At 40.5% G+C, this 27841-nt stretch overlaps 1 protein-coding gene and 1 pseudogene across 4 annotated transcripts in view; one reads left to right on the plus strand and one right to left on the minus strand.

Annotated features, from left to right (window-relative positions):
• PCCA (propionyl-CoA carboxylase subunit alpha) overlaps nucleotides 1–27841 on the plus strand; it is a 417383-nt gene that overhangs the window by 339010 nt on the left and 50532 nt on the right. For 2 of the 4 annotated variants that reach the window (XM_047863104.1, XM_047863113.1), the window contains exon 21: nucleotides 6213–6266. In XM_047863104.1, the coding sequence (XP_047719060.1) occupies nucleotides 6213–6266 (54 nt within the window). Of the gene's footprint in view, nucleotides 1–6212; nucleotides 6267–20571; nucleotides 20687–21588; nucleotides 21649–23582; nucleotides 23680–27841 lie in introns of those variants that run through there. The other 2 variants (XM_047863121.1, XM_047863129.1) reach the window with 2 other exon arrangements.
• On the minus strand, nucleotides 5010–5728 carry LOC125168270 (39S ribosomal protein L47, mitochondrial-like; annotated as a pseudogene).

A 27841-nucleotide genomic window follows, 5' to 3' on the forward strand; every position in this document is an offset into this window, starting at 1 on the left:
TTTGGCAAGACTGAGTCATAAATGCTGTGGTGTGCCTCTGGAAGAGGCACATACTGTCTGCTTACTTCTCTGTTGATGCTCAAGCTTCAATCAATAAATGCGTTAAGGTTTACAAAACGATGATATTCCAATGTTGTCATTTCTTTAAATTTATTACCAGGATTAATTCTTTAAAGAGAAGCTCTACCTCACCTACTTCTTGGGTTATCCAGCAGATCAGTTTTCATAGAAAAGGCAAGACAAATGCTGGATCCTTTCCTTTTACTTCCCAGTTCCCAAAGACTTGGTTCCCTATCGTTCTCCAAAAGTGACTCACTTAGGGTGTTATTTTGTTTTTGTTTCCGGTATCTGTTTTGAAGTCATGGGTTTAAACATACTTGGCTTTACTCCATTGCAGTTATAACCTTAGTGATGGTCAGATTTTGCCATCTTTGGCCAGGGACTTTTCTTCAGGTTGGCTTCTAAGTCCCTTTCGTGTGACTCCCCCGTCTTTGATAGCCCCCTTGCTTTCTGAAATGATAAGATGTAGCAGCCTCATTTCTGCCTCAAACCAGGGCTAAGCTGTTCTGCCAAGAAGCCTTGATTTCTTGGAGTGGGAAACGGTATTTGTAGGCAACATTTGGGGTGCTAGGGACATTTGTTGCCACTGGGCCTCTTCAGTGTTTCTGGAGAAGACTCAGAAACCATGCCACCACTGCCATCTTCCCAGAGTATAAGGGCCATACTTTTCAATCAGAAAATTTCTCATTCTGAACAGCCGTTATGATTGATACTGTTGCTGCCTTACAGTAATTAATTGTGCTGCTTCTGTCCTGGTAAATATGGACTGGATTCTGGATCTCTGCCTTGAGCTTCTGAGGAAGGAAGATTTAGCTACTGCGGGGATGAGTCCTGGGCTGATAGTAATGGCGGCACTTGCACTGAGTGTTTTCCTCCCTACTCTTAAAATCTCAGCAGTGCGGAAGTCAGCATATTATTGGACTGCCTATCCTCACTCTATCACACGCCTTTCCCTAATTTCTTGGCAGCTACACTTCTAACTCTCCCTAGCTAAAATTTCCACTAGACAGTTGAAGATTGAGAGATCTGTAGGTCACTGTTCTCTTTCATAGTATGAAATAAATTCAGAATTCTTGATGAAGATCGATTTAAATCTTTTCCATTTCTGCAGCACTGACTTGCATGCTGTTGGCATTAAGGAGGAAATGCTAGAAATGGTCCTTGTCCTTAAAGGACCCACCATCTAAGTGATGATTTAGCCTGATGTTGTAGAGATATTCCATCCCACATAGTGGGGATATCCAAACCTTGCACAACTGCTTGGGTTGGAATTCTTATTTTCCTAGTGCAATATAGGCATCCCTGTACCTTTAATTTCCTCATAAGTAAAACAAGATGAAGATTTTGAGATCTGTTTGCTTTCCAAATTCTAAGTTTCTGTGAATGAAACAGGCTTAGTTCTACTGTTGGGTTTACCTCTAGCATTGGAGCCCTACTAACCTGGTGATTGCTGCCTGCTGCCTTTTCCTTGTGCTCCCAGCCCACCTCCTTCTCCATTCTGGTGTACCCTCAACCTCACATTAGACCATCAGTCTTTCTTTTTTTTTTTTTTTTAATTTTTTTTTCAACGTTTATTTATTTTTGGGACAGAGAGAGACAGAGCATGAACGGGGGAGGGGCAGAGAGAGAGGGAGACACAGAATCGGAAACAGGCTCCAGGCTCTGAGCCATCAGCCCAGAGCCTGACGCGGGGCTCGAACTCACAGACCGCGAGATCGTGACCTGGCTGAAGTCGGACGCTTAACCGACTGCGCCACCCAGGCGCCCCATAGACCATCAGTCTTTCTAAAACAAACATGTTACTCCTCAGTTTTTAAGTATAAGAACTTCGTAAAGTATGACTCTGTGCAGGATGGGACTTGGCTCCCTAATTTCTTCTTGGTTTCCTTTCTTGCCCCTTCCCTCCATCAACCAAACCTATCTCTGGTCATACTGGACTGTTCACCATGCCTTAAAATCACCGTGCTTCTTCTTAATCTGAAATTTGCATAAACAGTCTCATCTGACCAAAAGTGTTTCATTTATTACCCTTTTGGAGAATGCTTGCTCATTTTTGAGTACCCAACTCTAATGTGTATCTGCAAGTCTTCCTTAACCTTTCTGGGCATTTAGCTAGTCTGGCCTCTTATCCTATAATACTTTGTACATTTTGTACTATGGATTTATCATATTGAATTATAATTTATTTTATTTATTATTTTTTAATGTAATCTCTATCCCCAATGTGGGTCTCAAACTCATGACCCAGAGATCGACTCACGTGCTCTACCAACAGAGCCAACCAGACGCCCCTATGATTTCTTTTCAAATTCTCTTCTTTCATTTGGTCTCCCAGAGGATGATTCTTAATTCAACTAGCAGTGCTCAACTCAATATAGTGGATGGATGGATGGATGGATGGATGGATGGATGGATGGGTGGGTGGGTGGATGGATGACCAAAGTACAGGTGCCGGTGTCAGAACCCATGATTCAAGACTCAGTTTTTAATCTCTTAGGACATTGAGGGAAATAAATTACTTTATTTCATTCTGTATTATTTCTCTTTTTGCCTTTATTAAGTTATGTATGTCCATTTGGAAGAATAAGAATAATAAGCCAAAAAGAAAGGCCAACTAATATCTTCCACCCAGAAATAATAGTTGACTGTTTTATGTGCATTATTTGTGCTAGAATTTTATCTTGAACATATAGAAGCTTTTAACATGATGTATTCTGAACACACCATTTTGATTTTTTTGCACTTAGAAATATACTATAAACATTTTTAATGTCTCAAATTTCTTAATGGCTGCATGGATTATATCATAATTTGTTTAACCAGTTTGTTTTATTTATCATTTAGATTGCTTGAAATTTTTAGATTCTGGAAACTGCACTACAGTGTCATTTTTGTAGCTGTGGGTTTTTTTGTGTGGGGTGTGTGTGTGTGTGTATTTCCTATTCATGACTTTTTCCCTTAGGATAAATTCTTAGAAGTGAAATTAATGGATAAAAATATGGATTTTGAGTTTTCTCCACCTTGAGTGTGCTGGTCAGATAGCTTTTTTTTTTTTTAATATTTATTTCTGAGAGAGAGAGAGAGAGAGCACGAGTGGGGAAGGGGCAGAATGATAGGGAAACACAGAATCTAAGGCAGGCTCCAGGCTCTGAGCTGTCAGCACAGACCCTGACATGGGGCTCAGACTTGGGTTCAGTTAAGTCGGACGCTTAACTGACTGAGCCACCCAGGCACTGTCACATATTGTGTTGAGTCACTGGGGGCAATATTTACAGGTGGTGTAACCAGTTGTCATTGTACACTGAACTACTTTCTTTCTTATTGATCTAACTTCCCTCAATCAAGGACCCAAGGGCTCAGCTTGAATTCTGGAGATTTGCTCTGGGTTCTATGACTTGGGTGATCTTAAAGATTGGAACTTGTAGGGGGTCCCTGGGTGGCTTGGTCGGGTAAGCATCTGACTCCAGCTAGGGTCATGATCTCCTGATCTGTAACTTTGGGCCCCACGTTGGACTCTATGCTGACAGCTCAGAGCCTGAAGCCTGCTTCAGATTCTGTGTCTCCCTCTCTGCCCCTCCCCTGCTCATGCTCTGTCTCTCTCTTTCTGTCTCAAAAATAAATAAACATTAAAAATATTTTTAAAAAAAGATTGGAGGGGCACCTGGGTGGCTCAGTCGGTTAAGCGGCCGACTTCGGCTCAGGTCATGATCTCGCGGTCCGTGAGTTCGAGCCCCACGTCGGGCTCTGGGCTGACAGCTCAGAGCCTGGAGCCTGTTTCAGATTCTGTGTCTCCCTCTCTCTCTGCCCCTCCCCCGTTCATGCTCTGTCTCTCCCTGTCTCAAAAATAAATAAAACGTTAAAAAAAAAAATTAAAAAAAAAATTGGAATTGGTAAACCTGCACTTGTTAAAAAGGAATACTATTAGGATATGTCTGTAATAGTTCACGGCATGGAGTTGATTGATGGCCACTACTCCCTCGAGGGCCACATCTGGGAACTTTAAAAAAAATGTATAGCTACGTAGTTAGAATTGCTTTATTTTTTTGTGTGGTCTTTGAAGCCACTGGGCCCTCTCTGAGTAGCACAGGGAAGAAAGAATTTTAGGAATAACACAGCAGTTTTATGGGTGAGAATTACCTGAAAAAAAAAAGGTATAATTTACTTTTCGTGACTTATTTAGTCATCATTTCTACCAAACTAAAATTCAAACAAGATATGCATAAATCATACTGTATTCATTTTGAACTTATTTTATTTACAAATAAATGCATAGCATAGAGGTGCTTTTTGACTACTCTCTGGCCATAGAAGAATTGTGTTGTCCCTCTTGTCATTTTAAACAAATGCTAACTTACTTTTTATAGCAAGTTTATTGAGATAGAATTCACATACCACACGGTTCACCTAGAGTGCACAAGTCAGTGTTTTTTATTTTCATCACAGAGTTGTGCAGTAGTCACCACAGGCAATTGTAGGACATTTCCACCAATGTGGAAAGAAACCCCATACTAATTAGCGGTCATTTCTTATTTCCTCCTAGCCCTCCTCCCTCCCTCTTTCCTTCTCTCCTTCCTTCCTTCCCTCTCTCCCTCCCACCCTCCCTCTCTCCTTTTTTCCTTCTTTCTTTCTTTCTTTCTTTCTCTCTCTCTCTCTCTCTCTCTCTCTCTCTCTCTCCTTCCTTCCTTCCTTCCTTCCTTCCTTCCTTCCTTCCTTCCTTCATTCTTTCCTGGAATTTGGTCTGTGCCTTATTCCTAATTTTTTTTTTTAAAGTTTGGTAAAAGCATGACCACTTCCAGAATTAGCGTTGCATAAAAATACTTAGACCAATCGATAAGTAAATTGTCATTTGACTGGAAACATAAGTTCTTTATGAAACCCCTTAACATATATTTACTTTTGTATATAGACTGTTATCCAAGAAAAAATGGTAAGTTAAGAGTTCAGATTTATTAGATAAGACTTGACTTGTGGGCTTTGGAAAGATGTAGAAACTCTTCCTGAAGAATTTTTTTCTTACTTTATTTCCCTAAACTTTTCTTCCTGGCTTTAACGTGGGCTTACTTCTTGAGTCTCAGTCTGTCAAAATGTCCCACATAAAGCATTGCAAAGAATAATTTGTTAGGTACAAATTTCACTTCTTGAACTTGTGACAGATGATTCTTCCAAAGATGTCTGTCTGTCTGGCTCTCTTTTTTAATGTTTTATTTTTGAGAGAGGGAGAGAGAGTGCAGGTGGGGGAAGGGCAGAGAGAGGGGGACAGAGGATATGAAGCGGGTTCTGTGCTAACAGCAGAAAGCCCGACATGGGCTCAAACCCATGAACTGTGAGATCATGACCTGAGCTGAAACTGGACGTTTAAACAATTGAGCCACCCAGGTGCCCATCAAAGATGTCTCTTGTCCAAGCATGAGGTCTAGTTTTTTCTGGAGCAGTCTGAAGAAGCCTTAGGGGCATCTTATCCTCTCTTTCCTGGACAACTTTAATGCATCCGTGGAATCTGCCACCCTTTCTAACTCTTCCAGACTTGGCCTTGGCAATCTCTGCCATTTGGCATTCTGCTCTAAAGTTACAAGCATGTCTCTTTTTTCAGTAGGACAACCAGAGTTTATGCATGTCTTCATTACTTTCATTCCTAATTGTTGACAGGTCCGTGAAGCCCCAAGTTTCACTTTTTTCCCCCTAATTTCTTGGGTCATCAAAAAATTCTTTGAGTCCTTTCCTTGACCAGTGGTGTAATTTACCCCAAAGAAAAGATGTGATATTTGGTGTATTCTTAGGCAACCTGTCGTAACCGAGGAAGTTGTGATGACCGGAAAGTCTCCGGGGTAGCTGTGGATCTTCTGCAAAGAACAGGCAAACTGCTCATCTGCTTCCTGTCTCTGTGGATTTGGTCGTTCTGGACATTCCCATGTTAAATGGAATCGTAGAACATGTGGTCCTTTGTGACTGATTTCTGTTGTAGCATGTATCAGTACTGCATTCCTTTCTATTGCCGAATAATATTCCATTGTATGAAAATACCATGTTTTGTTTATCTGTGTACTGGTTGATGGACATTGGGTTATTTGGCTATTCAGAACAATGCTGCTACAAACATTCATGTACACATTTTTGTGTGGATGCGAATTCATTTTATACTTCTTTTTTTCCAGTGTCTTTCTCGAGAAGCAGGTGGAAACATGAGCATTCAGTTTCTTGGCACAGTGGTAAGTATGAAAGAATTATTACTTTGTATAATCATTTAATTTACAGAGAAACAAAAGCGTTCAAATAGCTTTAGCCCATGTATTTGAACTTGCCTTCATCATGGTTTTATTTTACTATTAAATGAGGTATCTTTGTATAAGAAAATGCATTCTTTAATGTGTTCGTCACGTTTCCGTGATAGAATAGTTTTAGCTATTTCTTTTTAGAGAGAAAAAGGTGTTTTTTTTTTATTATTATTTGAACTTTGTTGAGTATTTCAAGTGCTTTTTTTCTACTGAATATTTTCTCTCTGTTTTTATTATAAAAATAAGAACATATTATTTAAGATGCTTTTGAAAATAGTGACCATGGCTTTTTTCTCTTTAGTTTTCCTTCTAGCTTTCTCTATCAGGTCCTTTCAAGTACACATTTCTAAGGGAACTGAGACATAATTTTGGATCTTGATTTTTTTCACTTAAGATCCTATTAATCATTTTCCATATTGCTAGAAAATATCAGCATCATTTTACTGGAGCTGTGTTTAACATTCTGATGAGTAGATGTGACATATTTTCTTATCCATGAATCCCAATTATTAGGTATTTAAGTTACTCCTCGTTTTTGCCATTATGAATGGTGTTCTAATGAACAACTTAATGGGTTTTGCTTTTTCGACATTTTGAATTATTTTCAAGCGTGTTCAGAAATGTATGAAATATATCTCATTCTAAATAAAATCATGGTGCGCCCGTGTGGCTCAGTTGGAAAAACATCTGACTTTGGCTCAGGTCATGATCTCACGGTTTGTGACTTTGAACTCCACATTGGGCTCTGTGTTGTCCGTGCAGAGCTTGCTTTGGATTCTCTCTTCCTCTCTGTCTCTCTCTGCCCCTCTCCCACTCATACTCTCCCTCTCTCTCAAAAATAAATAAGCATTAAAAAAATTTTAAGTGAATAGAATCAAAACCATGAATAATTTTATGGCTTAGTACACATTATCAGTTACCTCATATCCCTTTAGAATGCCCTTCGTCATGTGTCAGCATACCACTTTGCACTCTCACTAGTAGTAGTTATGATTTTTAAAAGCATTGAACTTTATCTATGGAAAGCAATTTACAGTTACTATTTTTACTTTTAATGTAAAAGTAACGAGCATAATAATCATATCATTAGTAGTATTAGTTATAATTTTCAAAATAATTTAACTGTTAAAAAAGGTAACTTATTTATTTTAATTAGCATTTCTGTTTACTCCTTATGTATTTGAATGTTTCTCCATGTATTCATTTGCTAGGTATCATTTATAATCTGTAAAATGTCTGTTCATAGTTTTGGGTACCTTGTTCAGATTGTAAATTCACATTGGATAGTTCTGTTTGCTCTGTGAGTTTATTGAGAATATCAGAGGAGAGGCCTGTGGCGTGGATCAAAGGATAAGTGTTTTTGTAGTCATGGAGATAGGAAGGACATTACTAATAATGTGCATTTATAGTTTACATATAGAGACACAGTAAAGTTTACGTATCAAAGCATATGTAGTAGTATATGCATAGGCACTTGACTTATGTTACATAAATTTTAAGTGTAGCACCTGCGATTTATAGTTATTTTTTCTGATACGTTATTTCATGCTTTTTTTTAATTTAAAAATTTAAATATTATTTCAATGCATGTCCTAAGAAATTGTATTAGGGTTCTCCAAAGAAACAGAACCAGGAGTGTGTGTGTGTGTGTGTGTGTGTGTGTGTAGAGAGAGGAAGAGGGGTCAAGTCCAAAACCTGCACAGTAGGCCAGGAAATGGTTGGAGTTCAAGTACAAAGACCATGTGCTTGCAGGATTCCTTCTTGCTTGGGAGGTCAGTACTTTTTCTTCAGTTGATTGAATGTTACCCAACCAGATTATGAGGTGTAATCTGCTTTACTCAGGATCTACTGATTTAAATGTTAATCTAAAAATAACTTCATAGAAACATCTAGAATAATGTTTAGCCAAAAATCTGGATACTGTGGCCTAGCCAAGCTGACACATAAAATTCACTATCACAGAAGTATACATCCCATCTCCTAGTGTATTTTCATTATTAACAGTAGATATGCAGGCATACCTTAAGGCTGTTGTGGGTTTGGTTCCATACTACAGCAAGAACGCTTATGTCACAATACAGCGAGTCAAATGAATTTTTTGGTTTCCCAGTACATATAAAAGTTATGTTTACACTATAGAATAGTCTCTTAAGTGTGCAAAGCATTATATTTAAAAAAATGCACAGGGGCGCCTGGGTGGCTCAGTTGGTTAAGCTTCCAACTTTGGCTCAGGTCATAATCTCACGGTTTGTGGGTTCAAGCTCCACGTCAGGCTCTGTGCTGACAGCTCGGAGCCTGGAACCTGCTTTGGATTCTGTGTTTCCCTCTCTCTCTGTGTATTCCCCACCCATGCTCTGTCTCTCTCTTAAAAAGAAATAAACATTAAAAAAAATTTTTTTAATAATAATTAAAAAACAATGCACGTAACTTAATTTTCAAACACTGTATTCCTAGGGGTTCCTGGCTGGCTCAGACAGAAGAGCTCAGACATGTGACTCTTGATGTCAGGGTTGTAAGTTTGAGCCCCATGCTGGGTGTAGAGATTACTAAAAATAAATAAATAAACTATTTAAAAATAAATAAAAATACCGTATTGCTATAAAATGCTAATCATCATCTGAGCTTTCAGTGAGTTGTAATCACTCACCAATCACAGGTTACAACAATACAGTAATAATGAAATAGTCATAATGAAAAAGTTGAAATATTGTAAGACTTATCAAAATGTGACATGGAGACAGGAAGTGAGCAAGTGCTGTTGGAAGAATGGCACTGATAGACTCACTTGATGCAGGGTTGCTACAAACCTTCAGTTTGTAAAAAAAGAAACAGTATCTGCAGCATGCAGTAAACCAAAGCACAATAGAATGAAATACGCCTATATTCTTCCAGAAATAGAATTACACGTCTTCTCATGCAGCAATAACTCATGGGCATCTTTCCTAGAATGTATTCTGTGGAGGTCTTTCTGTACCTCAGTGTTCATGCTGGAAAGGGCACTTTTTCTGTTGCTGCTACTTGATAACTCTCCTTGGATTCTAATCGATTTCTCAGCGCTCACACATGGAACACTGAGCTGTCAACAAGCAAGACCCACAAACAAAACCAAAACATTTCTCTTGCAATTTTTTCCTATCTCGAAAATGGCTACATGAGCTGCCCCAATCCTGACCAAAGCTTTCATCATCTCCTGTCTGAATTACTGCAGTCACCGGTCTTCCCACCTCTGCCTCTGGTCCTTAGACTGTTTTTAATTTAACCATTAATGTGAGACGTGTGTGTGTGTGTGTGTGTGTGTGTATGTGTGTGTGTGTGTGTGTGTGTGTGTGTGTGTGTTTTAGTTTATTTATTTATTTTGAGAGAGAGGGAGTGTGCACATGAGCTGGAGAGAGAGACACAGAGGGAGAAAGAGAGAATCCCAAGCAGGCTCCACGCTGTCAGCCCAGAGCCTGATGCAGGACTGGATCCCACGGACCGTGAGGTCATGACCTGAGCCGAAACCAAGAGTGGAACACTTATCCAACGGAGCCACCCAGGTGCCCCATTAATGTGATCTTTTGAAATATAAATCCAATTAGTTGGTCTTGTCACTCTTCTTCAAACATGTTGGGCACACACCTCAGGGTCTCAGCTGCCTTTCCTCTGCCAGGACTGTCTGCCCCCACATAGCTGCACAGGAGATTCCCTCACTTTCTTCGGGTCTTTTTACACAGCAGCCACCACCTCAGGGATGGCTTCCGGGTCACACTGTTTAAAATTTTGACCACCTTTCCTCCACTTTGTTCTTTTTCTCTAGCAGTTATCACTATTTGACGTACTTTAATGTTTTACTTTTAAAAACTGCTTATGATAAGCCCCATGAGCAGAGGGCTCTGGTCTGTTCTGCTCCCCACTCTCCACCCAGCACTCAGAACAGCACCGTAGTGAACAGTGGGCACCCAGTAAATACTTGTCGAGTGAATTCATGAGATTGACAGGCATGAGACCTAAGGATTAGGCTTAAGAAAGAAATGGGAAGAAAGCAAATACAGAAACAAATGGAGAAATGGAAAAGTGTAGGGGACTTTGGGACCTTAGAGTGAATCCCCCTTCCTCAGATCAGGAACTTGCATCAGAAAAGACAGCTTGTTTTGACAAGGTTTCACAGCCAGTTGGTACGTAGAGCAGGCAAGCATGCTCGGGTTTTCCGCTGTGCCCAGTGCTCTTCCCATCAGCAAATGCCCTTTACCTCATTTAGTTTCATCCACTCCAGGCACCTAAAACATACGCATGTGCCCCTAAACAGCCACAACCTCCCCAAACATCTGTCCGCGTTGTTTATACAGCTTGTATGGAGAAGGAACGTCAATTTCTAGTGTAGTTTCTAAGCACTCTAAAATTCTGCATCGCCTGGGTTGGGAGGGCCAGTGTAGTTTGTTTACAATGCATTTTTCTATTAGCAATAATAGACCAGGATGGAAGAGGGAAAGAAAGGGTTTAGAGATAGTGGGACGAATAGGACAGATACAGAGTACTTTCCAGGTGATTTCTAGCTAGGTTGTGCTGCTTCAGTCCTAATTTTCTAAAGCAGAAGCAGGTTCCAAAACTTGCACTCCAGGAGCAAGAACATTAGCAGGTCACATGGTAAAGGGAGGACTTTCCCAATACACATTTGTCTTTGTTTTGCCTTTGTGAGAATACCTGTGGAATTTTCCATAGAAGTTGGCTTTTGAATATTGATAAACATGACCTTCAGAGTTTAATTTTATGAGTTTTTTAGAAAGAGCTTAATTTTATTTATTTTTTAATGTTTATTTTTGACAGAGAGAGGAGGAGGAAGGAGAGAGAGAGAGAAGAGAAGAGACGGGGAGAGAGGGAGAGACAGAAATTATGAGCAGGGGGTAAGGGCAGAGAGAGAGGGAGTCTGAAGGTCCAAAGTGGGCTCTCCACCGAGAGCAGAGAGCCTGATGTGGGGCTTGAACTCACTAACGGTGAGATCACGACCTGAGCGGAAGGCAGATGCTTCACTGACTGAGCCAGGAGGCGCCCAAGTAAGAGTTTAATTTTAGACTAAGAAGTACTTTGTTGCAATGATAAACTTCAAAAATGTTACTGTTTCAACTCAGGGAAGGTACAGACTTCAAAATAATTAATTTCATTCCTTTTTTTTTATATACACTTTGAATTTTAAAAAATACCATTTTGTTATTTTCATGTCCAGCAAAATAAATCTCATTAAAATTAGATTTTGTTAGATATATAAATATTAAATATTATATAAACTATTATATATTTCAAATATTTGTAAGTATGTGTAAAAGGACATTTGTAAAATATTTGTTGGGGTATCTGGGTGGCTCAGTCAGTTAAGCGTGTGACTTCTGCTCAGGTAATGATCTCATGGTTAGTGAGTTCAAGCCCCGCATCAGGCTTTCTGCTGTCAGTACAGAGCCCGCTTTCAGTCCTCTGTCCCCTTCTCTCTCTGCCCCTCCCCTGCTCGCTCGCGCTCTCTCTCTCTCAAAAATAAATATTATAAAAAATATTTATAAGCTACAAAGCGTAAAGATAAAACAAATGTACACCCACCAGAGTTTTTCTGAAAACAACAAAAAAATTTTCATTATCTTGGAAGTTCACTGTGGGCTCCTTCTCAATCCTACTAGATACCTTTCTCCCCCTTTACAGAGAACTTTTTGATTTTTATCACTCTTTTTTTTTAAAGTTTTCCACATATATGCACCCCTAAATATCATACATCTTAGTTTTGCATGCTTTTAAGCTCAAAATGCATGGGATTATATTCTATAATCATCTATGGCATGGTTATTTGGTTCTGTGTTGTTTGTGAGGCCCACCTCGACTGTTGATGGACCCCCGGGTGGTCTCCAGTGTTTTTGCTGTAACTCAGTGCTGCTGTAAGCATTTATGTCCATGAGTGCACGTATCCTGCTTTGCACGTATGCAAAAGCTTTGTTAGGGTTGATGTGCATGGAGTATGCAGTGAATGAATTCACTCTGTTCCACGTATTCACTAGTACTTGATATTATCGGACTTCTTAATTTCTGCCAGTGTCTGTAGTGTCTTCATTGTGGTTTTAATTAACATCCTGATTATTAATGAAGTAGGATATATTTTTCTGGATATATTGCTCCTTTATGTTTATTGACCATTAAGTCTATTCCTCTGTAAAGTACCGCTTAAACCTTCTGCCCATCTTTCTGTGGAGTGAGACTGTATAAGTGCATGAATTTAGTCTATTTATGTCATTTGCATTTTCAGTAATAAGGCAGAAGGATTGGGTTGGACCACATGACTAGGTCTGACTATGAGCTATGAATGGAAGTGACTGTCAAGAACAATGGAGGGTCTGAGGTTTTACCCTATTTGAAGATTAACCCATTATAGTCATGTATGCTGGTGGAAGAGGCGAGACTCCAGGGTCTGAGATGGATGGTTTATTACAACAATAACAATAGCCAGAATATCATTATTTTTGCACCATTTCCTTGAGCTCCAGTTCCCACAGGGCAGTGTGATGAGGGCAGGGGGACACCTGCTTGCACAGTGGGTTGTGTGTTATAGCAGAGGAGCCTGAGTTTAGTTCAGAGAACCCCAAGTGTCTGTATGGGCAGGGAGCATGCCTTCCTTTGTTCTGAGGGAGACATTGCTATGCAAACAGCCTTGAAAAATAGTCCAGAACAAAAGACAGTCAGTGCCGTGCTCACAAGAAGTGGAGAAGCATGAGAGACCCATGGAGAATAGTCTCCTCACAGAGAGGTCCTCACTTCTGGTCAGGGAGTGACAAGAGCAAGTGTGAGCTTTCTGGGTTCTACCATGTCCACCAAGCTGTATGCCTGGTTGTTGAGTCCTAGCAGCACGCGTCCCTGAGGAAGATGGGAGCTGGGCACTGTCCCCTCAGCCTTCCACGGACTAAGATTTCCGTGTTATTTCTAAAGCCTAACTTAGCTTATCCTGACTCACAGCCTTGGAACTTAAAGGACTCTCTTCTTGTTCATAGAGCCCCACGCACACTTACATAGATTCAGATTCATATAAAAGGTAGAGATTGGAGATACGGTGGATTTAGTCCACTTTAAAGCCTTTGGCTCTTCAACTTTAAAGCTAAGAGTAAGGTCTCTCCTTTCTGTTACTGTTTGAACTTGATTTAAAAATTGTTAAATAGTAGTATTTTTATGTAATGAAAGGCAAACTCTTCTGAATTAGTGAAGGGCGTTGAGAGATGAAATTTGTGCCTCTATGATTCAGAGACGCAGCCTCTTTGACTTGAATGTACATACAAATTCAGACCATCCACATTTTAACCTTTGGTATCTATTAGTTTCATTAACCATCCCCAAAAAGTAGGATATAAGACAGTTGTTAGTTTCATAAGTTTGCATGCAACAGGTTGCCACAAACGGGGTGGCTTAAAACAACAGAAATGTGTTCTCTAAGAGTTTGGGAGATGAGAAATGTGAAATCAAGGTGTAGGCAGGGCTAGCTCCTTCCGGAGGCTCTCCCAGGGAATCAGATTCATGGCTTTTGCGCAGCTTCTGGTAGTTGGGAAGCACTTGCTGTTTGGTGGCTTAGACCTGCATTGTTCCGGTCCCTGCTTCTGTCCTCACATGGCTCTCTACCTCAGGTCTGTGTATATTCGGTCACAGACATCTGACGGCACCAGTCATTGGATTTAGGACCCACCCTTACAGTAAGACCTCTTCTGAACTAATTACATTTGCAAAGACCCCCCTTACCACTGAGGTCACATTCTGAAATATCAGTTGGATGTGCCGTTTTGGATAGCAGTGTTCAACCCAGTATACACTCCATATAGACAGGCACGAAAGCGTATTTGATGTGTATGAAAAGTTGAAAACTAATTCAGGCAATGTGCCTAAAAATATATTTTATAAACAGAGCATTGTTCCTTAGGTCTAGATCTTACTAATAACTGAGTGTCTCTAACTTTTAAGTTAAGTTGTTCACTATCAGAGTTCCTTAAAAACAAATTGCTTCACGGGACGTCTGGGTGCTCAGTCAGTTAAGCGTCCGACCTTTGATTTAGACTCAGGTCATGATCTCACAGTTCATGGGGTTGAGCCTCGCATCAGGCTTCACACTGAGTGTGATCCTGCTTGAGATTCTGTCTCCCTCTCTCCCTGTCTCTCTCTCCCTCTCTCTCTCCCTCCCTCCCTCTCTTTCCTTCCCTCTCTCTCTCTGCCCCTCCCCCCTGCACTTGCTCTCTCTCAATAAACTTTTAAAAAATTAAAAAAAAAAAAGCAAATTACTCAACTGTATAATCCAGTTATGGCCATAACTGCTAAGTACAACTGTGACAAAATACCTTAGACTGGGTGGTTTAAACAACACACATTTATTTTTCACAGTTCTGGAGGCCGGGAAGTTCAACATCAAGATGCTAGCAGATTCATTTCCTGGTGAGGGCCCTCTTCCTGACTTACAGGTGTCTGCCTTATTAGCTGTATTCTCACATGGCAGAGAGAGTGTTCTGGGCTTTCTTCTCTTTTATTTATTTCACTTTTATTTTTTTAAAGTTTTTATTTTCATTCCAGTTAATTAATATACAGTGTTATATTCATTTCAGGTGTACAATACAGTGACTCATCTTTTTTCCCTTTTATAAGGGACTAATCCCATCATGAGGGCCTCACTCTCCTGATACCATCCAATCCTGACTGCCTCCCAGATGCCCCCGCATCCAAGTAACATTATATTGGGGGTTGTTAGGGCTTCAACGTATGGATTTGGGGTGGGACACAAATATGTAATCCATAACATACACTTACTTGGTAAGCTACGTATCCTGGAATTTTTCCAAGATATATATGCCTATTTCAAATTGTAATGTGTCTGAGTTTTGTTTGTTTTGTTTGCATGTCTTTGGTGAAGCTGTGAGTTTGTATATACCAGACAGTATCAGCATACGAAGAAATAGAAGACGTCCAATGTTTCACTTAACCAGAATTCCTTACTTGACTGCTTTACAATCAGGATGAATATTTTGATACTGTTCTTAGGAATGCACAAATTACCATTTTATTCCACAGTTTTGTATTGTAATCATTGTTTACGTTTAATTTTTAAAGTGCTATTATTTTTTAAGTACTATAATAGGCTGTCAAACGTATCTCACCAAGACTAATTTTTTTTTCTTGTGAAAATAATGCACATTGTCCAAAAGCGAAAACAAGCTCAGGGTACAATGAGCAGCTTCTTCAGGGTACAGTGTGCTACTGGCACTTACCCAAGGACTCTTCAGGAACTATCAGATTGTATGTCTTTGAAGCTTAGCCAGAGATCTTAATGAAACCAAATCATGGTGAAGTTCTTAAAGCTAATTTAAATCTCAAATTGTGCATTTAAATTAAGTTTTTATTGATAATAAATATACTTTATTTCTTATTAGCCTTGAAAGCTTGAGTGATAACATCAGTAGAATAAACATGTTTTACAAAGATTTACCATTAAGAAGGCTATTAATATGACCCTTGATACGCTAGCACAATTAGATTTCAAAGTAAGCGTTTACGAAGTAACAGCGATTAATGACAACCATCGAAAACAATTTTGAACTCCATCAGTTTAACTCAGGAGGGTAAACTTAATATGATAATTCATCTAGTTGAATTGTATCAGCTTAGCAGGAAAGTATGTAAATATGTGACCCTTACCTACTTTCTAAATGGATGCTGTGCTGGTAGATTTATCAGTTCCATTAAAGAACTTTGGGGAACTTTGGAATTTCAGCGATGTTCCCTTGGAGGCTGAAAACCCAACCTGATCTCATACTGGGACCATTCTGGTCTGCATATTTCTATAATTTGCCTTTGCTACTAATATGACAGCAAGACACAAATAACTGTTTCTAATAATATCAGATGGAGTTGTGGAGGACAGCATTTTAATGTAGTAAAAGACCTCCCCGTGGGGTTGTTATTGCTACTATAGAACAGCAGCTATGCGGTTGCAACTGTAGTCTCTTAATTGATTCGTTTAATTAGCAAGAGCTGAGGCTTAGGCTGTGTCTTGTCATCTGATATCATAGGATCCACAGTCTGCATTATTCATATTTATAGATGTATGAACATCATCAAAAAATTCTACTTCTGAAAACTCACATGGATATTGAATTTTGATAGAGTAAACTCCCATTTGTTTGAACTCCAAATAATCGGAAAATGAAAAAAACTATGTTATTGTTTTTCTTAGTACTCTGGAGAAGTGAATGATGTCATACGGTTTGGGTTATTATTGTCTTCCAAAAATAAACTTCCAGGGAACTCGTTCAGTATTGTATACCTTACAAATTCATAGGCAGTTCCTCTATTTACATCATGCCTGACTCCTCTCTAACTCCATCTGCCTTTTCTCCCTTCTGTAGCCCATCCCCTTCTCTCTACTAGTGGGGTTTCGGGAGTGAACGATGGCTTACTGGGGGGTTTTGTGTGTGCTCGTCCATGCCTGCCTCTGCCGTCACACCAAGTGCTGCTGGCTTAGGCTTTCCACTTGTGCCCACCTCCTCTTACCTGAATTGCACCCCCTGAAGTTTGCTCACCTCACCCAGCTGCGCCCCTTCCGATTTCCTTGGATGGGGGAAACTGGGGGGGAGCTGGGAAGTGTCTAGCCACAGAGACTTCACAGGGCCACTCCCACCCCATCCAGACAGGGCTCCTTCCCCACTGGGTCACGTTCTCCTTTTTCCTTATCCTTAGCCTGTCCAGCCACAGAGATCAGACAGAGGCCGCAGAGCAGACATTTTATGGAGGGTTGATGAAGTCGTTCTGTTCTCTAGATGCGTTTTACCATACTGTGAAAAAGTAATTCCATAGCATTCTGTCTTGCCATTCCCCCCATACACAAAATCTCAGCCAAAATGTCACTAAAACAAGATTTTTTTTTTTTAATTTTTTTTTTTTCAATGTTTATTTATTTTGGGGACAGAGAGAGACAGAGCATGAACGGGGGAGGGGCAGAGAGAGAGGGAGACACAGAATCTGAAACAGGCTCCAGGCTCTGAGCCATCAGCCCAGAGCCTGACGCGGGGCTCGAACTCACGGACCGCGAGATCGTGACCTGGCTGAAGTCGGACGCTCAACCGACTGCGCCACCCAGGCGCCCCTAAAACAAGATTTTTTGAGATGGGCTTTCAATGCAATCTCATTCTTGAACGTTGTTTTTGTGGTAACATGCTTTCTGTGTACTATGTAACCAACCATAAATAAACCTTTGAGGGGCGCCTGGGTGGCCCAGTTGGTTAAGCATCCAACTTTGGCTCAGGTCATGCTCTCACGGTTTGTGGGTTCGAGCCCCGTGTTGGGCTCTGTGCTGACAGCTCAGAGCCTGGAGCCTGCTTCGGATTCTGTGTCTCCCCGTCTCTCTGCCCCTGTCCTGCACGCACTCTGTCTGTCTCTCAAAAATAAATAATAACCATTAAAAAATAAAAACAAACCTTTGGGATGTAGCTAAGTTTACTTTTCTGGCCTTTTGAGATTGGCATGCTGTATATCATATGAAAGTGCAATTATTAATATCCCATGATGTGATGCCTTTTGAACAAAACTTTTAGAGAAATCATGGACTGCCTGCTGCACCATGTGCTAGGAAGTTTGCTGGATGATGTGATCTGGTTTCTGCCCTTACACTGTATATTGGCTTCAGATAAAAACAGACACACTGGTATCATGAGTATGTGGTAAGTGCTGAGATGGGTTATGTACAGGCTGATGTGGTAGCAGAAATTACATATCTGTTAGCTTTTCTTTTTTTCTTTTCTTTTCTTTTCTTTTCTTTTCTTTTCTTTTCTTTTCTTTTCTTTTCTTTTTTCTTTTTTCTATACAGAAAGCGAGATGGCATGTTCAGAAGCTGTGCTCTGTGATGATAGTAGAGAAAACAAATGGTGTAAAATAAATGAAGGTACAGAGGCTGAGGGTGTCCAGATGTTTAAGGAAGGGCAGGTTGGCTGGTGAGGGTGCCAGGCAGGGGGCAGAGGTCTGTATGGGAGGTGAAACTAGGCAGGAGCTTGATGATGCAGAGGCCTGCTAAGGCGGTTGGACTTTATTCTCTGGACTTCGAAGGATTTGAAAGAAGAGGTGTGGTTTGTTTTGTTCTGATTTAAAATTTTTTGTTAATGTTTATTTTTGAGAGGGGGGGGCAGTGGGGGAGAGGCAGAGAGGGAGGGAGACACAGAATCTGAAGCAGGCTCCAGGCTCTGAGCTGTCAGCACAGAGCCTGATGCAGTGCTCAAACCTGCGGACCACGAGATCATGACCTGAGCCGGAGTCAGATGCTTAACTAACTGAGCCACCCAGGTGCTCCTGTTTTGTTCTGATTTTAGAGAGAACTTGGGGGAGCACATGAAGAAGAGGGTGGGTTTGAGAGCTTCCTCTGGAGGACCCAGTGTCCAGTTATGTGTATTAGACAGAGTTGAAGATGATTCTGAGGTTTCTGGATGTGAACAATGATACAATTACCTGAGGGAGAAAAACAGGAAGAGAGGAATTATATTAGAGAAAAGGTGGGAGAGATAATGAATTAGATTTTTGACTGTTTTAAGTTTGAAATGCCAGGGAAACATCTCTGATATCAGGGACATTTCTGGTCTGGAGATCAGGAAAAAGGTTAAGGGTGAGCATGTAAATTGGTGCTTGGTCAACATGCAGAGGTGAGATCTGAAGCCTCCAGTAGCTGAGATTGTCCAAGGGGACGATAGAGAAGTAGAGGAAAGGCCCAGAACGGACCCCTGGGAAATGCCCACATCTAGGGAGGAGGCTCGGAGCCTCTCTAATATCATTGTTAAAATGACGTTATCTCTTGTCCAAATCATTTATATTATATGTGGCTATTAGAAGCCAATTTAGTGTAACCTCAGTCATGATTTCACAGTATCCTAGCATGTCACTAATTATTTCAGAGTATCTCAAAATCCTGCTGCCATCTGTCAGAGATCCTCAAAATAAAATTAATTTTAATGAATAACATAATGCCTTACATTTGTATGATGCTTTAGGGTTTTAGAATGCTTATTTGATTCCATTCCATTTCTGAGACAAATAAGCCATACAGCAGTTTAGACGTCGTTGTAAAAATAAGACACACAGCACTCTGAAATGTCAATTAAAAATATTTGCTATTACTGAGTTATATGTTCACAAGCAATTTCCACAAACCACTACCAGGATATTAGTGGATATTGGGATGGGCCAGGCTCATGAGTGGAGGAATGCTGCATAAACCTTGATTCCCTGAGTCTGAATCCCAGATCTCCCACTGACTAGCTTTGTGAATTTGATCAAGATACTTAACCTCTCTGGTCCTCGGTATTTTTCATCAGCAGAATATCTCCTTTGTGGAACTGGTGAGGGTTGAATAAGGAAGTGTTTGTCAAATGCCCGAAAATAATAGGTGCTTGACATACAGTGGCTCAGCTATTACTCTAGCCCTCACCCCCAACATTTAATACACTTTCCCTTTGCTTCATTTTGCTTTGCATTTTTTTTTCCTTTTTCTTGCTTGCTTGGGGACATGTTCTCATCTGAATGTGTGATCTCCAGATGAGATTATATTTGGTGCTCAGTCCCAGAAAAATTCAGAAGAAAAATATTTCTCTTTAATTTGGAAAGTCTGGTTTTTGTTCATCTTATGGTTATGACCTCCTCTCACAGTTAATGTGTTGTCATTTAATGCCAAGTATAAAGCATGTATATGAACCTGTACCTTGTGGCAGCCAGACATTTAAGAACATCAACCTGAAGAGTAAGTATGTTTTACCAAGAACAGTCTTGACTGGGTAAATCTTGAGTTTGCAAGACAAAATACTTCTGATACAGGGAATTTTATGATGGTGCTTATGAGCTTTCTTTCTTTCTTTCTTTCTTTCTTTCTTTCTTTCTTTCTTTCTTTCTTTCGTTTGTTTATTTATTTTGAGATAGAGCATGGGGGAGGGGCACAGAGAGAGAGGATCCCAAGTAGGTTCCATACTGTTAGCATAGAGCCCGACTTGGGGCTCAGTCTTACAAACCATGAGATCATGACCTGAGCGAGAAGTCAAGAGTCAGATATTCAACCAGGGCCTTCTTTCTTATACCAGACCCACTTTGAAGAGATATTATTTCAGGTAGCCCCTTTAAAGCCACTGTGGCATAGTGCAATATGTTGCTGATTCCGTATTTATAAGTTATTTGATTGTTGCTATTTAACTTATGTAAGAATGATTTGGAAATGACATCTCTTTTCTCGTAGATGCAAAGTCAGTGGTTGTCAAACTTGAGCATGTATGAGAATCACTGGGAAACCTTGCTAAAAAATGCAAATTCCCAGGCCGCTTTCTCAGCAAAGCTCTTTCTGTAGGTCTCAGGTAAGACTTAGAGATCTGCATTGATAGAAATCAGTGTAAAATACACCAGGATTAGGATTTAGAATCTATTTTGACACTTAATGGCGGAATTAGTCTCTAGTTGAGGAAATGGATACCCAACACACATTAAATTAGTGGTGTTATGAGTCAAGCATAAGAGCAGTATTCTGGATGTTTCATATTATAATGAGAGTGTAGGATACACATTTGATAACTTGAATTGATTAGTGTATGTACTTATAACACATATATATTTTTTTAACCAGGAAGGGACAATAGGAACCATAGTATAATTAAATCTATAGTATCAACTGTATCTCTTAAGTTTTATAGCCATTAGACAGTAATCATTTTTATTTTGGGGCTAGAGTGGGGTTTTTCAACCTTGGCAGTAATGACATTTTGGACAAGAGAATTCTTTGTTGTAGGAGATTGTGCTGTGCTATATGGGACCTTTAGCAGCATCCCAGGTCTCTATCCACTAGATGCCACTGCACCTCCCCCAGTATCACAACCAGAATTGTGTCTAGACATTGCCATGTGGTCCTGGGGGTGAGAAGGGGGCAAAATCTGTCCCACCCCCACCCCCCAGCTGAGAACCACTGGCTTTAAACTACAAGCAACAGTTGGAGTTTCAGAGTTTTCTTTCCCCTTTCACTAATAAGTTTCATGTTGGAGACACGAAGTCTCTAAAGCAGATGTGATACTCCTCAGTGGCCTGAAGTTTACAATCTTACATACATCTTGACCTACTCAAATGCCTTAGGCACAGAAAATGACAACAAACTTTAGCTAGCCTCTTGTTTGATTTTTGCTTTAGTGGCATTTTTAACTGTTAGCTGTTGGAGGTGGGTATGAGGACTGCTCCTTCATAGTCTTCCTTGTATTGGATCATAATCTAGATCTAATGAGGACAACTGTTCATGAAAGCTCTCGTCTGCATAACTGCATTCTATTTGTTTGGATCCTTTCTACCGTTTACCAAGAAGAGTTTACCAAAGATCCTCACATGCAGAGTCGACAGGGAGAAGGTACAGGTAATATTTTATCTCAGAAGCTGCTGCTCTTTGTTTGGCCTTCCATTTTGTAAAAGTCCTGTAAAACCTTCCTGGTAAGATGTGTCATATAGAGTGTGTTACAGCATCACCTCACAGTGGGCTCTGCAAAAATTTTTTGTCGTTTTTCTTTTTGGCTAGCATATAATTGCATAGCTCTTTAATGTTTTGTTGTACTTGCCCCCACGTGTGGGCGGTATATGGGCATGGTGCCCAGCAGGACATGTGAGAGGCAAATAGTATAGTCAGTATCTCAGGTATGTGTTTCTGAGAGGGGGCTTTCCCAAGCTGGCACGGGTGTGTGTATGGATGTAAATTCTCAAGCTTGTGGGGGACAGCTAAGGTAATTGCTAAGGTATCAGTGTTAATTACCCTAGGTAATTACCGTGAGGTCAGGGGACATGGGAAACTGTGAAGTGCCCTTGTTTGAAATAGAACCCCTGCCTCATTGAAGCACAGGGAAATGATTAGTTGCCTAGGTTTTAACAGTCATCCTGAATGTACACCGTGTCCCAGACCTCACCCAACCCTTTCCTGTCTCAGTTGCTCATGAAACTAGACCAAGGAGACAGTGCTCCTTGAATGCCTACAGTGTGCCCAATGCTGTACATTTGTCACCTCAGTTCCCACAACTGTTTGAAATCATCAGCAGAAACCCCTTTTTACAGGTGAGGTCATATCCACTGAGCCATCCAGGTGCCCCAACCCTCCTTTTAAGTGTTTGAACTTAGGGACCAGCCACTTAATGGGATAGAGTATAAAAGCTTCAGGCTCCTCTGCTTCCTCACAAGTTACTTTGTATTCAGGGAAGGAATGTTCTTTTTACAAAAGGTAGTATTTATCCAAGTAATCATTCCAGATTTTAAAAATAGATTAAAATTTCAGTTTGATTTAAAGTCTTTTTTCTTGGGATGCCTATTGGTTAAGCATCCATATCTTGATTTCGGCTCAGGTCATGATCTCATAGTTGTAGGTTTGGGCCCTGAATCAGGTTCTGCTCTGGAAGTGCGGAAACTGCGTGAGATTCTCTATCTCCCTAATGCCCCTACCCTGCTTGCGCTTGCTCACTCAGTCTCTCTCAAAATACATCAATAGACTTAAAAAAAAATCTTCCAATTTGAAGGTGAGAAAAACTTTAGATATTGAAGGTAATTAGATTGTGGAATACATGTTAAAGTGTGTGGTAAAAAATTAATTGTCCTTATTTGAGTATTTAACCCTTCTTTTTCTACCTCCCACTGCTTTGTTCAACCAAACTATGAGCCCCCTCAAAGGATTTTAGGAATAACATGGGTAGTTTTTGAAATACAGGTGCCTGGCAGTATTTCGCAGTATTGCAAGTCTAGACTGGCAGTTCTGAGCCCTGGGCCATTTTGCTTCTGACAGGACACTTGGCAATGTCTGGAGACATTTTGGTTATTGCAAGTGGTGGGCTGCTACTGGAATCTAGTGGGTAGATTTCCTAAAAGTTATTGGAGGCATCACCAGGGATATTTCTAAATATCCTACAGTAAACAAGACAGCTCCTGTAAAGGAATTATCCAACCTGAAATATCAGCAGTGTCGAGGTTGAGCTGGAGTCTAGACAATAACTATGGAACAGCATGTAATTACCTGTGACCGTCTCTCCAACTGTCCTCAAAGCTCTCTACTGTTCTGCAGACTTAAGTGTGTAGTCTGCAGCTGCCCCATCTTTTCAGTCTTATTTGTGAATCGATGGACTTGCTGACATCTTGATCATATTAGCAAAGAACTGGGCCCCAGACATATATATGTCACATGTATTGTTTTGCTATTTTGTCCTAATTTGATGATCCTCTCTGCATTTTGTGTCTTCACAGACTTTTGACCAATGTGTCATTCCTCTAAATGAAGTTTTCTCTTAACCAGTGTCTGCAGTTATGATCCAAAGGACTTTGATATTGTTTTTTTATATTGATTGTATCTAAATTTCATTAAAAAAAAAAAACCAAACATCTTGCATCTCAGGCTTGCCCATCAGTAGAGTTTTCTTGTTGAATCAGCTCTGTTAATGCCACAGCTGCTCAGAGTAAAAGATCAATTAGATGTTGTGGTATCAGTTTATCAATTTGTTGAAAATAAACCTATATAAATACATGCTGTGTGCTCCATGTGTGCACACAGCGTGTCTGAGCTTTCCACAAAGCCTGTATCTTCCCAACGGCGGCTCTTGTGGTTTGAAGGCAGGGTTGTGAGCGGGTGAGAGTGGGGCCCAGGTAGGAGCTTCCTGACCTCACACTTCGGCGCCCCTACACCCTGTGGCCTGCATTCTAGCCTTTGGTGGTTCTGCAGATTTGGTATTTACTTTGTGGGGTGTTCTGAAATGTACCTACGGGTTTTTAATTTATGGAGGTAATTGAGTGTTGCCGCAGAGGTTAATGCCATTGAAAGAATTTCTTAACATTTTCCATGAGAAGGGAGTGCCCCACACCATGCGGGGCCACTGCAGAAGCACCAGGGTTTGTCAGGAGGCAAAAAGGAGCCAAGGGGGAAACATGGACAGGAGGAGCCTTTATTGGGGTTTGCACAGGAAAGGCAAGGTAGGGCAGTCTAAGTGACTTAGGACTGCTAGTTGGCTTTTCATTGGGCTTTGGACTTTAACAAGTGGTCTCTGGTTGTCTGATACCTGGCCCTGGGATGATTTAGGGCATGGGAAATAATGGCTTGGGTGAGTGTAGTTAGCTTGCATAGGAAAGGCATGTTCCCAGGTAAGTTCCTCCCTATCTTCAGGAGTTAGCCAGCCCTGGGAAGGGCAGTCACTCCCCAGGTCTGTAGGGTCTCGAAGATATCAAAACAGTATAAGAAGTAGGAGGGAAAACCCTCACGATTAATACACATAGAACCCGGAAATAATCACATCCAACGGAACTCACAGCAACTAAACCACAGTATGTGGTTATTAATTTGAGGTGAGGAATATTTCTTCCTGTGACCAAATCTTTAAATCTGTTCTTCAGAACACCAGGTGAATGATGGTATTAGAATAATTAGGAAGGCTGGTTAGGCAGATTATTTCAAAACTAATGTGGGTTGTCAGAGCAGAGAGAGACCTAGTGTACTTATGCTATGCTGAAATCTCACAGAATCACTTCTTTTTTTCTTTTTATTTATTTATTTATTTTGAGATAGAGCAAGCGCGAGGGAGCACAAACAGGGGAGGGGCAGAGGGAGAGGGAGAAATAATCCCAAAGCAGACCCCACACTGTGAGAACAGAGACCGATGAGGCACTTGAACCCACAAACTGTGAGATCATGACCTGAACCGAAACCAAGAGTCGGACACTTAACCGACTGAGCCCCAGAGGCACCTCTGACAGAATCGCTTCTGACTTGCAGCAGGAACACCCTTTAATGCCCACCTCATCTTCTCTGGGCCTCAGAGAACATGCTCTTCATATTCCCACGTGGCTCTTGCAGGTGACCAACCTGCAGCTACTGAAACTATTGTCATGGAGCCAGGCTGTGGAATGATAGTCCTGCTTCCTTAGGGCGACACACAGAGAACTTTGGTTGGAATTTTGAGTGCCCCCAAACTCTTTGGTGATGCACTTTCACCAACAGTTAGTTTTAGCACTTATGTGTGGAGTTTCACACATGCAGCTCTCGGAAGTTCCTAAGAATTTTCCATTTCTTAGGTACCCCCCCACCCGGCCCCCACAGTACATACACTCAGAAAAAATAGTTAATGGAAAGAGCCCTGAAAGATCTCATTTTAGCCCCATAAATGCTTTAAACTGATTGTGTGACCTTCCCAAACCTCTGTTTTCTTTGTTGTAAAATGAAAGGTTGGAGTTCGTGACCCCTGAGGTCTTCCCCAGCACCAGCCTGCCCTGAGAATGATTATATTTGTCACAATATGGGGTTTGCTTTGCTATGGTAGCAAAACATCACACATGCAACTTATTATCATCGTCTTTTGATTTTCTTGGGTTTCTCAGTCTCTTCTGGGGGAGACATCGCTGGCTTATCACACAATGATACTGTGTCCTGTCACTTAATTTGGGGGGACAGCACATTGTGCTGGCACAGGCTCAGTGCTAATAATCAAGATTATATGTTCTGCTTACTGTGACTTTTTTGTGGTTTCTGGGGAAAAATGCAGATGCTTTTCAATTATTCTAAGGGAATTTTGATTAACCCCCTGGGTAGACTTCTCTGTACCACCTGCCATGGAGAAGCGAGTTTTATTGAACAGAAGGTATAGAATTGAATTGCTCATATTTGTTTTCTTTCTGGTGCCTATAGCATTATTTCAAACTAAAGCATTTTAATAAATATTTAATAAATATCTGTCTAAAATAGGTTGAAACTGTTAGAAACGAAACCTCTTTTGTTCTTCATTTTCAAATGCAAATAAGCTAATTTGACTTTTAAGTGGAATCTTCAAATTAAAGACTCACATCTTCCTTTTATGATGTAAAAAGTAGTTATTTTTGACTGGTATAGTCAGTGTCCTGCTTACAACATAATTCCAAGTATCAGCCCTTGGAAGCAATCTGTTTAATAGGTTTATTGCAATGTTGCTATTTTTGTTTTTCTTGTAGTATTTTGCGTGTTCACTACTTGTCTCTCTTGTATTGCTGTTTTTAACTTTTGCCTGTGGCCAGGAGATGCCAAGTTCTTGATTTATAGAGCATTTTCAAATGGCTGACTATAAGGCCTTTTTATTTTATTTATTTATTTTTTTATTATTTTTTTTATTTTTTTTTTTCAACGTTTATTTATTTTGGGGACAGAGAGAGACAGAGCATGAACGGGCGAGGGGCAGAGAGAGAGGGAGACACAGAATGGGAAACAGGCTCCAGGCTCTGAGCCATCAGCCCAGAGCCCGACGCGGGGCTCGAACTCACGGACCGCGAGATCGTGACCTGGCTGAAGTCGGACGCTTAACCGACTGCGCCACCCAGGCGCCCCTATAAGGCCTTTTTAAACAAAGTTTTGTTGAAGGGTGCCTGGCTGGCTCAGTCGGTGAGTGTGCAACTCTCAATCTCGGGGTTGTGAGTTTGAGCCCAATGGTGGGGGTAGAGTTTACTTAATAAAAAAAAGTTTTATTGAAATGTAATTCACATTCCACACAAGTCACCCATTTAAAGCGTACAGTTCAGTGGTTTTTCGTCTGTTCACAGGGCTGTGCATCCTCTAGTCCGTTTGAGAGCATTTTCATCACCCCAAAAAGAAGCTCTTTCCCCATTAGCAGTTAACCCCCATTCTCCTTCAGCCCTGCCAGCCCCTGGCAGCCACTAATCTTCCTATTTGTGTATGTTTGCTTATTCTGGACGTTGCATATAAACAAAACATATAGTATATGATCTTTTGTGAGTGGCTTCTTTCACTTGGCATCAAGTTTTCAGAGGGTTCGTCTCTGTTGTACCATCAGTAGTTCATTCGCTTTTTGCCGAATAATTTTCCAGTGGACGGATACCCTACAGTTTATCCGTTCCTCAGAATGGATGTTGTGTTGTTTCTTTTTAGCTACTATAAACAATGCTGCTGTGAACATTCCTGTACGAGTTTTTGTGTGGACATATGTCTTCCATTTTTCTTGAGTGTGTATCTACAAGAGAGGTTTCTGAGTCATATGGCAACTCTGTGTTTAACTTTTTGAGGAATTGCCAGGATGTTTTCCAAAGCACCTGCACCATCTTACATTCCCACCAGCAATATGTGAGTCATTTATTTTCCCCACATCCTTGCCAGCATGTCATTATCTTTTTGTTATTGAAGTGTAATTGACATACAGCATTGTTAGTTTCAGGTACTCAGTATTTGTATGCACTGTGACATGATCACCACAATAGGTCTAGTTCATATCCGATGTCTGTCTTTATTTCTAGACACCTAGCGGGTGTAAAGATAGGACTCGTTTTCAAATACTCTGTGTAGGATTCCTTCTTTTCACTAGAACTCCTGATTCAGAAAAAACCCAAACAGTGTATTAGTTGTGTCTTGTTTTGTTTTGTTTAAAAACAAACTTAACCCTAATGAAACAACAAAGCACATTGATTTTAATTATTGTATATTTTCTATTGCACTGTTGTCTCTTCCTTCTGCATGTACAATGTTTTTGATATTAAAGCAA

This window comes from Prionailurus viverrinus, chromosome A1, assembly GCF_022837055.1.
Source record: "Prionailurus viverrinus isolate Anna chromosome A1, UM_Priviv_1.0, whole genome shotgun sequence".
NCBI lineage: Eukaryota > Metazoa > Chordata > Mammalia > Carnivora > Felidae > Prionailurus > Prionailurus viverrinus.